Source organism: Eublepharis macularius, chromosome 2 (assembly GCF_028583425.1).
Source record: "Eublepharis macularius isolate TG4126 chromosome 2, MPM_Emac_v1.0, whole genome shotgun sequence".
Classification (NCBI taxonomy): Eukaryota; Metazoa; Chordata; class Lepidosauria; order Squamata; family Eublepharidae; genus Eublepharis; species Eublepharis macularius.
In genome coordinates, this window is record NC_072791.1 from 23,983,442 (window position 1) to 24,000,290 (window position 16,849).

Here is a 16,849-nt window from a genome sequence, read left to right on the forward strand (position 1 = left end):
TGTTTCCATATATCTTACAAGTAATTTTTTTGTATTATTGAGAACTATTTTGATTATAGTTGGGGAGGGAAAGTATGGCATCAATTGAAATATGTAAAGAAAACAAGAAGCCATGATTCTACCAAGACGCTGTTTCAAGAGAAGAGCTCTACTGTGTTTCCTAAATTGGCACAACTGGGGCCCCTCAAAGGCTTTCCTAATCATAATAGAGTAATAGCTGAGTTCTCACATTATGTGTGATGATCTCCTGTTGAAAAAACCACTTTTGTCTAGAAAGCTAAATCTTTAAAGTGTCTGCATACATTGTACAAAGCTTTGGCTTATAAAGAGGATATCCATTTCTTAGAGAAGGCAGATTTTGAATAGTAATGTATTATTGTAACTCTTCAAGTACTTTTTTATTTACCACTGAGATGGGATTTTTATGTATTTACTATGTGACAGTTTACCAGTTAATTATCAAACACATATTATTATGATCATTTTATCATCATCATCATCATTATTATTAACTGATAAATGCAAAGAAATAAAAGCATCTATTGGTTGCCCTTTTGCAATGTCTATGGTTGGGTTGTGGAAGTGACATCATCATGTCAGTGTGATGGTCTAGGATTTACCCCAAACTCTATAGTTTAGCCTTAGAGTTTGGGGTGAATCCTTGAGCATCACCCTGAAGTAATGATGTCACTTCCAGTTTTGCACCAGAAGTGAAGTCATGCCACAGGGCGATGCCAAAAAAATTGTTCCTGCCCCCATATTTTGCTGTTGAAGCAAGGACAGGCAATGGAGGGAGGGAGCAAGAGTTCCCCTGCCCACAGCAGGCACCTGGCAACTCTAAATTCAGCCCTAGGTTACCAAGTTTTAAGTGGGCCTGGAGAGCTTCTGGAATTACAGCTGATCTCCAGACGACAGAGAGCATTTCCCCTGGAGGAAATTACAAGCATGACATCTGTGCTGAGCTCCCTCCCCTCCCCAAACTGCCCTCTCCAGGCACTGCCTCCAAATGTCCAATAATCTCCAAAGTCAGAGTTGGCAACCCTACTCAGTTCTAATCTCTGCAAAACTGTAATAATCTTTCCTACTGTTAATTGTCATATTTCTTTTTATAGTTAAAACAAGCAGGGACCCCATATGAAAAATGGGACAGAGAATGTCCCCCCAGCGTGGCTGGTCCCAGTCTCCCTGCTGCTATAGCGGTGACCTTTCTCATATTCCACCCCAACCAACCTCAACCTTGGCAACAGCAATGGCTGCATCAGCAGAGGCTCCTCCCTAAGTCCATGTTCATTGCCTCAATGGAGGTGGGGCACAGCAGCAGTTCCTGCAGCCTGGGTGATCCCTTTAAAAGTTCCCAAGCAGCCTATAGAAGCCGCACCCTTCCACCAGGCCTCCTGCTGCTGCTGCTGCCTGACAGCTTGCCTGATTTTTTCTCTCCTCCACCTGAAGGTGGGGAAGATGGCGGTGGCAACACAAGCACAGGCAGAAGTAATGCATTGGAGGGTATTAAACCTCTCAATGTATTTTTCAGGTATTCAGATTTTTCTGCAAACCTGGTGTTTCCCCCAAGTTTGCAGAACCATCTGTTTTGTTGCCGAGTGGTTCTGATTCTTGGATTTAAGCATCCACATGTAGAGACAAGTTGACTATTAGATATATGATGACAATACAGGTATGATCCTGTCCTAGCACAGGTGCAATGCACCTATACATCCCTATAGTTTCAATAGATCCCTAGTTCCCTCTTGAAGCACTGTGTGCAAGCACACACAAAGTCACCTAAGCAGGACATGATGGAGCATGAACAACTTCCATGTTTCTCTCCGGAGCTTGTCTGCTATTTAGTGCAAGTTATGTGCGCTCCAGAGCACTGAATAGAAAGGAGGGCTGGATGGAGAAATGGGACATGCTCACAACAGACTTCCCATAATGGACAGTTGCATTACTTTGCTATGTGCAAATAAAGAAATGAGCTTTATCGATCTTTTGGGAATCCTCTTCACTTGGGTACAGCACCCGTGGCATGAACAGAACATGCCCCAAGCATCTTTTTCTGTGGTTTGATGGATCCTTATAGATTTACACGGTCCCCCCCCTCCAATGGAACGCTAACAAGAGCAGGTCACATCAAATCATAATGTGACCTTCGGTATTATCTGATTTTTAAAAAGTCCTGCCTGCATTGTAACCACCCTGGAGCCTACTTAGTGTGAATTGATTCACATCACAGTAGATGAGTTCACAGTTCAACAAGCAGGCACAGATCATATGCTAGTCCAGATCAATGCCAGCCCACATTTCTCACCACCCTGAGAAAACAAAAGGATTTTCAAGTATTATGGATTCAGTAAATGAGTACAACTAATTAAAACAATGCAAATTTCCATTGATCTAATTTAGGTAGGGCTCTGTAACTTGGAGCCACACTTGTGCGTGTGTGACTTTGGGGTTGGAAAGGCTGGGAACTGGACCAGAGAGGGAGATGAGTTTTGCAAAGGGAACTTGACTGGAAAAGGGGAGAATTGTCCTCCTTGAGCAATAGAGTTGTAAGGCAGACAACTACATGGCATCCTTCTCCAAAGGGCCTCCATCACGTATTAAGTCAGAGACTGGAGCATGTGGGAGACTCCAGGAACAAGAAGGGACTGTAGGGATGGCTGAAGAACAACCCTGTTGCAGCAGCGGCTATCCTTTTGCCTGCAAAGGAGGAATAAGCACCCTGGAGAGGAGGCATTCGAGCATACCAGACACAGACAGCTATTCTAAACCCTGCACTTCCAGCGAGGATAGTTTTGAGCTGCAAAGCAGCACAGGGTCGGATGCTAAAAGCTTTGATCAAAGCAAAAAGAAAGGTGAAGGCTATCCATCCCATCGATTAAAACACAGCCGGAAAGGGGGTGAAAAAATCCATCATCTAGAGCTCTCTTCACTCTACGCTGACAAAGCAGGGAACGCCGGGCAGATGTTGCAACGCCAAAAGGTGGTGCCAAACAGAAGTAGTTCATCTGCTTCTGACCTCAGCGTTGTCAGTCGAGGTTCCTCGAGTTCCTTGTCTGTCGCGGAAGAGAAAATTGAAGCCAAACTCAAATTCTCTCAGTTCCTTAACGAAGTTACATTCCGAGTGCTTGACCCTGTGAGCCTGAAAGCCTTCAGAGCTGCCAAGCTGAAAAGCAGCCTAGGCTCTGGTGGGAGAAGTCTTGACGATTTGCGTATTAAAAAGAAAGCCCACCAGAGCCGGAAAACAAATGCTCCGGTCCAAAAGTCACCTCAAGAAGCAGACCTTGAGAGCTTGAGAAGCGACGACACTGCTGCCAGTGCACGGCGGCGCAAGCTTGAGAAATCATTGTCTTTAGACACTGACCCCTTGCTCGTGCGACACAGTAATGAAATTGTGTGTCATGTGAGACCTGCTCCACCGGGAGAGACCTTTGTTTCACAAAGCAGTGAAATGCCTGTGAGAAAATCTGCCTCCTTGTCTCGAAGTATCAGCACGGTAAGCCAAAGCGATGCTACCGTTTTGACCGTACCTTCTCCATTTGGAATTCATGTCCTTTACTTAGTAGCTATTCTGGCCCACTAGTCAGCTTCCCATTGTGGTCCGGGCATTCAAATGTCTGCCACCCAACAGCCTGAGAGCCAGGAGAGGCCTCTGCCTTTGGGGACAGAGGGATCCACAGCTCAGGTGTAAGTACCTGCTTTGCATGTCCAAGGTTCTAAGTTTAGTTCCTAGCGTCTCAAGGTAAATAGAGCTCAGGTAGCCAGCATGAGAAAGACCCTTGTCCTGAAGAGCTATGAACATTGATGTGGATGCTGCCATGCTAAAGCAGTTTCATATGTTGCTCTTCAAGCTGGGTAAACTTTCTGAGTTTCAGTGTGATGATATCCATATGGATATGGACATCCCAGTCTCCCTCTTTTCTATTTCTTTTGTTTCTTCTCATTCTTTATTGCCCTGGCCTGGATAGCCCAGGTGAGCCTGATCTTGTCAGATCTCAGAAGCTAAGCACGGTTGGTCTTGGTTAGTAACTGGATGGGAGACCTCCAACAAAGACCAGGGTTGCAGAGCCAGGCAACGGCAAACCACCTCTGTTAAGTCTCTTGCCATGAAAACCCTGCCAGGGGTTGCCATAAGTCAGCTATGACTTAAGGGCACTCACCATCACACTTCCCAAAATACCACGTGGGTCTTTTGTGGAATGGCATCAGAGTCTCCCCTGGCAGCAAATTGAAATGTGACAAGAAGTAATCTTCAATTTTTATTTTTGCAGTGATTCCAAAGGGAATGCAAAGGGGGAGGGTGAACAAATGAAGCTGCCTTATAGCGAATCAGACCATCGGTCCATCCAAGCGAATCAAGCTGGCATGGGGGTTCTCCGGGGACTTAGGGGTCTTTCCCATCACCTACCACCTGATCCTTTTATGGGGAGATGCCAGGGATTGAATCCAGCCCCTTCTGCATGCAAAGCAGATGCTCTAGCACTGCCCCAGGGAGTGTTGCTTGTTCCCTCTCATCTGTTAAAGATGCATGCCACAGGAGGTATAAGCAAACTGGCCGGGGTGACTGAATAATTCCACTCTGTTCACGTGCTGATGCCGTTAAGCCAAGCACTTCTATCAAGACGGCTTTGTTTAATGTCAAGGGTAGCCGGTCCAGCTAAAAAGGCAATGTTTGCAGCAACAGAGGGCAGAAAGTCTCTCCGCTCCTGCTCATTGGCCCCGTTCATTCTTTTAATATAAAAATCATCTGTCTGCACCACTGTAATTTTATAGGAAGTCTTCAGTTGTTTGTTCCATCTCAGATGGCCTCAGGGAAAGGTTCAGGGGGGGAAGACAAGAGCCGTGGAGGAGCCGCGTGCTCCAGCACAGGTCATAACCTTGAATAGGAAATGGAGTAGTTTAAAGGAAATAATTGTGCTGCCCTATTTTCCCAGTGGAAATGATTCCCATTAGAGGTTTACTCCACGCATTCAGAAAATGCATCAAGCAGGCAAGCAGCAGAATCCCGTGCATTAACTTTAACCACACAGTAATGCAAACGGTGACTTCTATGGCTGCAAGTAAAGCAAAATCAAACCACTGTCAAAGCTGGGCAGATTTGCCCTGGCAGCAAGGCAACACCACTGCCATGGATCATCACTAACTATTTGCCATGCTAGTTGAATGGAACCTCCAGGTACTGAGGCAGAATACCTTTCAATGCTAGATGCTGGCTACAAGCTAGAGTCTTGGTGTTTGAAGGGGCCTGAGAAGCCATCTAGACCACCTCTCTGCTCCAAAGTTAAAACATTCCCTTCATGCCCTGCTTAAGGTGCTCAGAGGCATATGGCTGGCCAGGGCAGGAAACAGAGGATTGGATCCAACAGAAAAGTTTGCAGAAGGAGTTGGTAGAGTGCACCTTTCCCTGCCTTCCCCTTCCACACAGACTGCTATTTGTCCCAAAAGGGTCACAATGAGAGCCTTGCAAACAAAATGCACTGCATAATGGGGTGTTCCAGTGACAAGGGGAAATCAAATAAAATTATCTTCTTCCTCTACTCGTCAAGCCTTCACAATGCAGTCCTAAGAAGAGTTGATTTCAATGGGCTTAGGCTGGAGTAACTCTTCTTAGGATTGCACCGTTAGTGGGAGAACAGGACATTTTTACCAGATTCCCTCTAGTCACTGAAGCACCCCATTAGGTTGTGCATTGTTTTGGTGAAGTTATCCCAACCCTCAGAAATGGTGTTTGGGGCCACTGATAGGCTGTGAGGAGAAGGAGATGGTGTGGCGTAATGGATGGAGTGCCAGGCTAGGATGCTGGGAGGCCCAGATTCTAATCTCCACTCTACCATGGAAGCTCACCTTGGGCCAGTCACATTATCTGAGCCTAACCTACCGACCAATTGTTGTAAGTACATAGAGGAGGGGAGAACTATGTTCTAAGCTGCTTTGAGTCCCTATTGGAGAGCTGCTGTAGTGGAGTGGTTAAGTGGTTCGGCTGCAAATCAGCACTCTACTGGTTTGAATCCCACTACTGCCATGAGATCAATAGGTAGCCTTGGGTAAGCCACTCCTCTCAGCCCCAGCTCCCCAGCTGTATTGTGGGGATAATAATAACACTAACTTGTTCACCGCTCTGGGTGAAGCACTAATCTGTCTAGAAGAGTGGTATATAAGCACTGTTGTTGTTGTTGTTGTTGCTGTTGCTGCTGCTGCTGCTGTTGTTGTTATAAATGCAAATGCAAGGAGGGGGAAGATCCACTCCACCAACCCCCACAAGCTTCCTTACTGGTTCCAACCCAGATTGCTGTACTAGATAGGTGTTGATTTGTTCTTATAGGTTTTGTGACTAGGGGTAGGGGAGTTGTGCATCATCACAAGGGTGTCTGTTTCAGATGGACATCCATGTTGATCTACAATAGAACAGCAGGATTTGAGTCCAGTGGTACCTTAGAGACCAACAAGATTTGTAGGGTATAAATCTTGAGAGTCAACGCTCCCTTCTTCAGATACAAGTTTCCTATGTCTATCTGAGGAAGGGAACTTTGACTCTTAAAAGGGTGCCTGTGGTTGCTCTTTGTCCCACTCTTTTATAGCTCTGATCCAATGTCTTGCTGTCTTTTTGCCCCCTATTGGGGCTAATACCAGCTTAGAGGAGCCGTTTGGAAAATGGCTTAGGGAGAAAGAGTGGACCTTGTCAGTCTATGGAAAGCAGGATATTCTGATTTCATCTCCCATCCCTTGCAGCAAGAAATCCAAGGTCTCTTGAGTCAAAGGTTCTTTACTGAGAGATTATATATTCAGAAAGTACAAGTGTCCATAGGTTATCCAAAGGCTAAAGCAAGCTTCTGGCTGTACATAGATCTCTTGTTGAGAATGATGTATTAGGGGCTTGCTACAGTATATCAAACCCTCTAAACCATCCCCCACCCTCGGTGTCTACCCAGCTGGTACAGAAGGTGGGAAAGTGAAAGGAGCTGTCCCAAGGCCGCTGTGGTGAGCCATCTCAGATAAGGCTGTCTCAGGAACCAAGCTGCTCCTGCTAACACACACACAGGAAATATTACTGGAAAAGTACAGCAAGCAAAAACAATATGGAAGGGCTGTGGGCAGCAGACCTGACAGACCTCACCCCTTGCACTCAACCAAATGGTCCACGTTCCAAACAGGAGCACCTCCCCTCCCCGACCATCTCTTAATATTAAACACATGTTGGAAGATGTACAATGCAGTCCTCAGCAGAGTTACACCCTTCTAAACCCATTGACTTCAATATAGACTTAGAAAAATGAACTCTGCTTCAGATTGTGCGGGCAGTCATAGTTTCTTCAGCCATGGGTGTCTCAATGACCCCCATTTCCTATTTTTCCAGTTTCTATGACAGCTCTTTGAGCTAACCCGTAAGGGATAGATGTAGTCGAATGTTTTCTGCTGCAATGATCTGAGGACCGGTTGAGGCATGGGACCTCTAAATCTTCAGCTATGAAATGTGAAAATTTTGAAAGTTCAAATCAACTTTTTTTTAAAAATAAACTTCCTTTCTTCTTTTATACCGTTAAGGTGTAGTATCTCCCCCCAAGATCTACTTCTGCTCCAGTGCTTTTTTGCCCTGATTGAGGTCTGAGAGATGTTGAGAAGGAAGCTGGGGCCAGTCTGAATTTTGTAATATGACAGACATGAGTAATGTTTGAGTCTTGTGATCTAGGAGAAAAGTGGCATGTCAGTATTTTAAATAAATAAATGATACAAGTTGCTGTACAGTGCTGCGGGCAGCATGACACATCGCAAAACCTTACCTTCATGCAGCTCTGATCACCATTATTGGTTGGTTTAGAAATAAAAGTACCCTGCAAAATCTCTCTTCCTTATGGTTTTCAAGGCAGCTCTCCTAAAAGCAACAATACAGATCAATGACCACCTATAACATAAAAATCAGTTGCATATCACGGAGAGCCAGCATGGAATAGTGGATAGAGAGACAGACTAGGATCTAGGGGTCCTGTGTTTGAATCCTCACTTCTGCTATGGAAGCTTGCTGGGTGACTTTGGGCCAGTCACATGTTCTCATCTTCCCCCAGGGTTACCAGGTCACCCTACCTTAATTCCACGGAGGGGTGGGGGTGCTGGACAGGGGGCAGAGTGCTAGTTCTTCACAGGGCTTGAAAGACATCATGTCTGGTTCAACTTAGAATTGACGTTATCTCAGAGGGGAAGAATCACCTCAATATTGGGCCAGTTCCTAAAGAATTGGCCCCTCTGAGACAACTAAAAAAGCAGAGGACGCGACGTCCAAGCAGACCAAATCCTCTTTAAAAGCAGGCACGAAAGTTCAAAACAATGTACACTCAGAGAATCCACATGTTCCTTTTTATTTCATCTTTGTTCTTCTCATTTCCAAAGTTATAAATTTAATCCATATTCTGTCATGCAGTATAATCGTCCCGCCGTGCTGCCCCAACTGGAGCTCCTGGTGGGAGATTGGCAATGGGTTTGCAAGCCTCTGTTTTTCCCATTTCGCCACCACCACTTCTTCACGGCCTTTCAAACTGCCTGAAAGATGTAGTCACATACAAAGTAAATATATGGATTCCATGCCCACTGGACTAAACTAATTTCAACATGAACACTTAATAAACAGGTAATTTACACGGATTATGCATTTATACACAAACACAATTCACACACACTATTTACAAAGTATTTACAGCATTTCGCAAGGGTTGCAAGATTCAGACATAAGGACTACTTACTCGTTGTGGCTACTTGTTAAGCTCTACTCCATAGTTTTCTTTTTGACTTAGTCTGAAGAGGCATGTTCACGCCAAGAGGTTTATAACTTTGGAAATGAGAAGAACAAAGTTGAAATAAAAAGGAACGTGGATTCTCTGAGTGACATTGTTTTGAACTTCCGTGCCTGCTTTTCAAGAGGATTTGGTCTGCTTGAACGTCACGTCCTCTACTTTGTTACTTGTTTTACAGACCTTTCCCTCCATATCCTGTGTTCCCACTGAGACAACATCATAGAATCATAGAATCATAGGGCTAGAAGGTGCCTCCAGGGTCATCTAGTTTAACACCAAGTTTAAACTGTAAATGATGTCATTTCAAGCCTTGTGGTGCTTGCACAGGTCATTTTGCTACATGCTCTGCCTGATTTCCCATAACTTTCCTCCCCTCCCCAATGACCAGGTGCATGGGGGGGGCACAGCTGGGGCAGGGGAGACCCCACCCCAGCGAGGGGTTGGCAACTCTAGCCTAACCACCCTTGCAGGATTGTTGTTGTAAGGTAATGGAAGAGGGAAGAATGATGTTCAAATTCTCTTTTATTATTATGTTTATTAACGTTTCATAATGTTTTATTAATGTTTCATAATAATGATTCATATGGGCCGTTTTCACATGCCCATTAATGCCTCCGGAAAATCGCGCAAAACTCATGGCATGACAGCATCTTCATAGCACAATTTCCCATTTAATGGCATGATGACTTCAGAAATCGCACCATTAAATGGGAAATCGTGCTATGAAGATGCCATTGTGCCGTGAGTTTTTTGAGATTTTCTGGAGGTTTTAGCCGTGTGAAAACGGCCATGTCTCGGTAAAATTTACAAACATCTAGTTGCAATATCAAAGCTGTTTAAATATATAAAGCTTAAATAACCTAGAAAGATGCAAATAAATGAAGTATGAACGTTAGGATTTTATCCTTGGTGTCAGTTTATAGTCCGTGGCTCAACATTGCACAAATCAGACAGCTTACAGAATTGTTTTATGCCCTTGAAAGCGTGGGAGAAAAGTGGAATCTAAATAAATAAATATAAATGCATATCACAGCAATCAATAAAAGCCAGAAACCAAAAGAATAATATAATCAATGAAACAAAGCTAACCAGTGAGATGAGGGGAGGGGGTTACTCACGTACACCCTGAGATAATAAAAAGCATGAGTGAGCACCCAAGGGTTTTATTAAGTGCCTGACATGCACTTATGGGGAAGGAGTTCCAGAATGTAGGCGCGACTGCAGAGAAGGCCTGACTCTTCTCAAAGTGGAGGCACATAGAGCAAGTCTTCTGTGGTATTTCTTGGCTGATGGCTAAGTTAGTTGCACCCTTCAAACCCCACTGAAGCCAATGACCACAAAAGGATGCAACTTTGCATAAGATTGCAATGTAAGTAGCCTATTACAAGATCATATAGGACTTCTGAAGGCATTGGAATTTTGAAGACATTCTTATACCTTTGAACCTAGATGAAAGGAATGGTAATAGTTGCTTTTTTTATTCAGGAGTCATTTACAGATATTTACTTAGTACATATACCTATGTCGCCTTTCCACTATTATGGTTCAATAACTGTCATCTCCAGTTAAAAATATCGGGTATTAGATGATGCAAAATACTTCTTCCTGAGACCCTGGAGAGTCGCTCCCCAGTCACTGTAAACGATACTGCCCTTGGGAGACCAGAAGTATGACTCGGTATAAGGTAGCTTCATGTTTTCATGGTTATTCAGCTGTGTTTTCAATGCCAGCTGTTTTTTATTGATTTAAAATATCAAAAAAATATAATTTTATATTTTAAAATTGTTAGCCAACTTGAAGGCCTTTAATCATGAAAAGGGCTGTGTATAGATGTGCATTTGAGAGCCAGTTTGCTGTAGTGGTTAAGAGTAGAGATGGGCACGAGCAGGGGGGAAAATGAACATGATGTTCGTTGTTCGTTGCCATCCACAAACAGGGACTCATGAACAACCACGAACATGGCCCTGTTCACGAACATGCTCATGGTTGGCTGTTTGTGGGGGCCAGCAGGCTCTCCTCCAGCCATCATCCAAGTTTGGTCAAGATCTCTACCACACCACTCCCAGAAACCTGACCTGAGCAGGCAGCAGGAAAGGTACCAATAATAAGTAATAGTTTGGCCCCAGAGCCTGACAGCAGCCCTGGAACCTGAAGGGGTAGATCCGTATCCCACCACACACAAAGAAAATTCAAGCTCCAATGCACTCACCCTGTCTCTCTATCAAAATGCCAACAGCAGCTGTTTCTCCCTCTCCGCTGTCTGCAAAGAAAGCCAGAGCTGGAAGCCCTCCTCCTCCACCCTGGTCTTTGCTCCCTTGTAACAAATTTGGAGCTTCACACTTAGAAGATCTGCCTATCAAGCGAAATTGGGCGTAGGTTTCCAGAGCAACAGCAGGAGTTCAGACAGAGTTCAGACAATCCCTGCCTAAATTGCCAAGGGAATTGATTGCAGGTGCCAGACTGTCTGGCTTGATGAACATCAAGACGAACAGCAATGAACGATGCTTGCAACGACCACCTGTTCATTTAGAATGGGGCCTCACAAATAGCTTGTTCGCGAACAGCAGATTGAGCTGTTTGTGGCTTTTTTTTGTTTGTATTGCTGTTCGTGCCCATCTCTAGTTAAGAGCTTGGGACTCTAATCTCTCTAATCTGGAGAACCAGGGTTGATTCCTCACTCCTCCACTTGTAGCCAGCTGGGTGACCTTGGGTCAGTCACAGCTTCCAGCTCTCTCAGCCCCACCTACCTCACAGGGTGTTTTGTTGTGGGGATAATAATAACATACTTTGTAAACTGCTCTGAGTGGGTGTTAAGTCATCCTGAAGGGCAGTATATAAATCGAATGTTATTGTTGTTGTTAATTCTTCTCTATCATGTTTTGAATTGTACACAAAAGCCAATAGGGAGCAAGTGTAGCAAAAATAATTAGGATTCCTTTGGCACTTTAAAGCTGAACAAATATGTCATTGCATGTTTTGCGATATTAGATGCATGAAGTGCTGCCCTCAGTTAGCAGGTATATCGCTATAGACATAGAGACAAAGATGTTAAAATTTGCCAGCAGTGGGGCCCAATGGCTACAAAATGCAAAGAGGGGTAGGAGGAGTTCTGTCATGTTTCTATGGAGAGCCCTAAGGAATACGAGATAAGAACAGAATGACTCATTCAATGCGGCAACTGTGGGTGATAATACTGTGTTTCTTGCTTGAGTCCAAATCCAACAGAGATGACTTTGTTAATATATTCTAGTTCACCTGTTTCACACTGGAGTATCAGTTTTAAATCTTTTGGTGGAGAAGGGAGTCTTTATGTCCCCCAGGGAAACAAACATGTTTTCCAACAAGTTTTTGAACACCGTCTTTTTGTGTCATTCTCTTTATTCTCTTTCATGGAGACTGGCCTCTTTGTCCTATGTAAACAGCCAAAGGGCACTGATGGCAAATGATAGTATGTATCCTGTTGGAGGAAATGCAGGTTACTTCTGCGTTTCTTCTAGTACGGGAATCTAATCTCCAAATGGAAAGAAGCAGTTAATTACCAAAACCGCATGCATGCAGGGTAAATTGCTGTCTGTAATGCAGATGAACATGCAAATGAGCTAGGAAGAAAAACAAGCACCATGGGGAATTCCTTGAGCACACACGTTCTTTCCCTATCTGCAGATCTGCTGTTATGGACACTACGTAATGACTATTACCAACTCTATATTATTCAAAACATGTCACTGTAGCATCATCACTGGGCAAATCCTACTCTTCCCCAATAACTTATTGTGCATGAAAATTGCATTGCAACTCTGGAACTTGCTGTCCTGCCAATACCTATACATCTGTAACCTTCAGTTACCCACATGTGTTCATCACCAGAAGTTACAAACTAGGAAGTCAGGCAAGATAGGAGAGTCTCTACCCTCAGTTAGTGCAAAGTAGAGAATCCCTACTTTGCAGAAAACCCCTGGGGGTGTTTATAGCCACTTTTACTACTTATCAAGCCCTCAAAAATATGACAGCAAGAGGATAGTGCATACATGATCCCTTCAAGCAGCTGCAAATACCTGGCAGTGAAAGGCGATGCATAGATGCTTGTCCAGAGCCCACCAGCAGAGGGAGTTGGCTGAGAGGAAGTGAAAGGAGCTCACTTCCTGTTTATTAACACAGCTCTGCTGTTTGCCCTGCTCCAGAGCTCAGCTGAGCATTTAGCAAAGACCTGACACCATATGAAATAGTTGGGAATTGGTGGGAATGTAGGGAAGAGAGAGAGCTTAACTGTGCTCTCTGTTCTCCACTCAAGCCAAGTCCCTGCTGGCTTCCTCAGTGCTGTGTCACTAAAACACTCGAGCAAACCCCTGGGTCAAGGAAGTAGCAATGGCATGGCCAATTCCATGGAACCACCAAGCATGAAGAATCTGCACCAGTCACCAGTGTGTTCCAAGAGCATCCTCTTAAGTCCTGGGGCCCACCTGTTCCTAGAAGCTGCTGGGCATGAAGAGTCCAAGTCTAACTGATGGTGCCATCCAAGCACTCCTGGACCTTGAGTCTTTGAGGAACCCAGACTAGAGACTGGCACAAACAGATCTAGGGTTATCAACTCTAGCTTGGGAAATTGGGACTATTATCAGGAGCAGAAGCTTGAACATCACTTGATGATGATGATGAAACTGTGCTTATATACCACTCTTCCAGACAGATCAGTGCCCCACTCAGAGTGGTGAACAAAGTTAGTGTTATTATTATCGAGTGTCATTATTATTCAGCTGGGGAGCTGAGGCTGAGAGGAGTGGCTTACCCAAGGTCACCCACTGAGCTCGTGGCAGTAGTGGGAGTCAAACCAGCAGAGTGCTGATTCACAGCCCAACCACTTGACCACTATTTAAAGGTTTATAAAGGATATATTTAGAACACTAAACCGTGCCATTTACCACTGTCCATTACAGTGCATGCTTCCCTGCACCCTTTGTGTATGAAAAGTGAGATGTGGAGCAGCTCCCCTAGGGTTGTCGGCCCTCAGTTTGGAAACTGCTGTAGTTTTTTGGGAGTGGCGCCTGAGTAGGACGGGGCTTGGGGAGGAGAGGGACCTTGATGTGATATAATGCTGTTGAGTCCACCCTCCAAAGCAGCCATTTTCTTGAGCTGAACTGATCTTTGTAGTCCGGAGATGACTTGTAATTCTGGGAGCTCTCCAACTGCCTCCTGGAGGCTGGTATATCCCATATGCAGGAGGTACTCAACCCACATCTTACTTTCACACACATAAAGTACTAGATTGCGATCACTGAAGCCTATGTTTCGGGGGCAGAAAAGTAATTATACTTTTAGATTAACAAAATGAATCTCTAGCAAACCAAAAGAACAGATAATTATAGAAAAAGGAAGACAAAATGTACTTGCGAAAGATCCAATTTTGTTTGCATTAGCTTAATCTGCTCCCCTCTCCCGACATTCTAGATATCTTTCATTTAAAAAAGAAACCTACCTGCATAATCCACCCATGAGAACAGGTTTTAAATAGTCACTTTCCATTGATATACTTCCTCCAGTGATCACCCCATATTTATCATTACTGTGATTTAACGTCCCTGCTCTATCTTGATACAGATGTCAAATATTTCAGACACCGAAGCAGTGGAACTGGTGATGAATTTCAAGGGATTTGTAGCTAAATCCATTGTCATAATAAATAACTTTCAGACACATGCGCTGTTCAGATGAAGATTTAAATATGCTAACTTTTGGGTGAATTCAACTTTTCAACTTTTCAAACAGTAGAAAAGAGCAGGAGTCCAGCAGCACCTATAAGACTAACAAAATTTGTGGTAGGGTATGAACTTTCATGAGTTACTGCTCACTTCGCTGTGACTCTCGAAAGCTCATACTCTGCCACAAATTTTGTTAGTCTTATAGGTGCTACTGGACTCCTGCTCTTTTCTACTGCTACAAACAGACTAACATGGTTACCCATCTTGAACTTTTCAGATTTTGTGATAAACATTTTCAAATCCTATGAACAACCTGTAGATTTGTATCTTGCTCTTCTGAGAAACTCATTCCGATTCATTAGTTTTTCATTTATTTCTGCTGCATAACCCAGATCCCACAGCTGGTACAGCTACAAGTTCTCCCTTAAGTATGAGATTTATATTAGAAAATGAGACTTTTTTGGAATTTGCAAGAAGGTTCTTGCACATATGACATACGTCTGAAGCATTCTTGGCATTTTGAGAACTACAGATGTCCCAGTGCCTCACATGCTAAATGTATGTGCTGGAGAATCTGCCTCTCTGCAAACTGTTTGATGACTTTCATGAGATATGCTACTTCCGTGTTCACTTTCTTTCCACATGTGCTGGACATGCTCTGGATTAGGACTATGGTGTGATGTAGAAGGACCTTCAGCTTCCCCTCCAGCACAGCTACCCCCAATTAAAAATGGTCTGGGGAAGGGACATCACCTATTTCAGAAGAGCATAATCTTCAACAGGTCAAATAACTCCCTCCCTGGACCATTTATCTTCTGTCTTGCATTATCAGCTTTACAGCATACACTTATAATTCTGCAAACCTAGGCAGATCAAGAGAAGGAGGCCAGGAAGGGTTACATCAGTGCTTAGTTCTAGTGGCCTTTTCTTACATGCCCAAGGTAATGCCAATTGCCACTTTAGGGTCAGGAAGCAATTTTCTCCAGGTCAGTTTGGCCAGGGATTCTGGAGGGTTTTTTGCCATCTTCTGGGCATGGAGCAGGGGGTCACTGGGGGCATAGGGGGAGTTAGTTGTCAATTTTCTGCATTGTACAGGGGATTGGACTAGATGACCCTGAAGGTTCGTTCCAATTCTATGATTTTATGGTTGGTTCCGCCCACCATGTTGTGCTTTTATTTTTTTTTACTGCCAGAGCAGGGCCAGACCCATCCAGTGGGCATAACACACAAAGATGGATGGATTTCCCAAATAAAACTGGAAATCAAGGGGTGTGCATTGCTCTGTTGATGTACCTACTTCATTTCTAGTCTTCCTTTCTCATTGAGACAGGATGCTTCTGTCTCTGCTCGTTCCCACATTCTGTATCCAAACCCTACCCTTAACCTCAAAGCTCTTTCTGTTTGATGGCAGCCAAGTCAATAAACGTGGGAACCAGCAGTTGCATCTAAGAAACTACGCGCCCCTTGTTTAAATTGTTATTCAACCACAACGTAGCCCAAAGCTTTCTGGTGAGCCTGAAAGGCTAAGCATTCATTCAACACCATGATGCCATTTCCCTTGATTCAAATGAAGTAAGACCAGGGCTTTTTTTCAGCGGGAACACAGCGGAACAGAGTTCCGGCACCTCTTAAAAATGGTCACATGGCTGGTGGCCCCGCCCCCTGATCTCCAGACAGAGGGGAGTTGAGATTGCCCTCCGTGCCGCTCACCAGTGCGGAGGGCAATCTAAACTCCCCTCTGTCTGGAGATCAGGGGGCAGAGCCACCAGCCATGTGACCATTTTCGCCAAGGGCAATTTAAACTTTTAAAAACTCCCCCCTTGTTCCAGCTGACCCAAAGTGACATCATTGTGCGGTCTTGAGTTCCAACACTGAGTTCCACCACTTCTTTTCCCAGAAAAAAAGTCCTGAGTGAGACCATAGAGCAAAAGGTGTCAAAAAGTCCAAAAGAATAAAGGAACTTCATGAGCTTAGGGAGAAGGAAGTGACTGATATTCTTGTCACTGTGGATACACTTCCAATTTTACATAATCCATCTTCTCCCTCATCACAGTCATAGAGGCTTTAGCACTGCTTCAGAAACGTTTATTTTTTAGGAGTCTGTTGCTCGGAGAGATGTAGACAGAACCCCAAAGCAAGGATCCTTGGCAAGCAAGACTAGAAGGCCAGAAAGATTACGTCTCAAAGACGGCTGTGGCCACAGCCAACTCTTTTATTTCCTTGCACACATGACTGTTGCACTGTGTTGACCATAAGTGGGCACCTTACATTCACATGACTTCAGTGAGGCAAGACTGTATCTTCGTATCTGAGATGCATTTCTTGAGGACAGTTGTATAAAAAGTAGGTGGGACAGACAGAGGTTAAGGCTGG

General features: G+C 44.3%; 1 protein-coding gene across 1 annotated transcript in view; it reads left to right on the forward strand.

The window, feature by feature from the left end:
- The first annotated feature begins 2,653 nt into the window (after positions 1-2,653).
- Positions 2,654-16,849, forward strand: part of BEGAIN (brain enriched guanylate kinase associated) — a 260,162-nt gene continuing 245,966 nt past the window's right edge. Inside the window, exon 1 of the mRNA XM_054972391.1 lies at positions 2,654-3,493. Within this exon, the coding sequence (XP_054828366.1) occupies positions 2,654-3,493 (840 nt within the window). The remainder of the gene's footprint in view (positions 3,494-16,849) is intronic.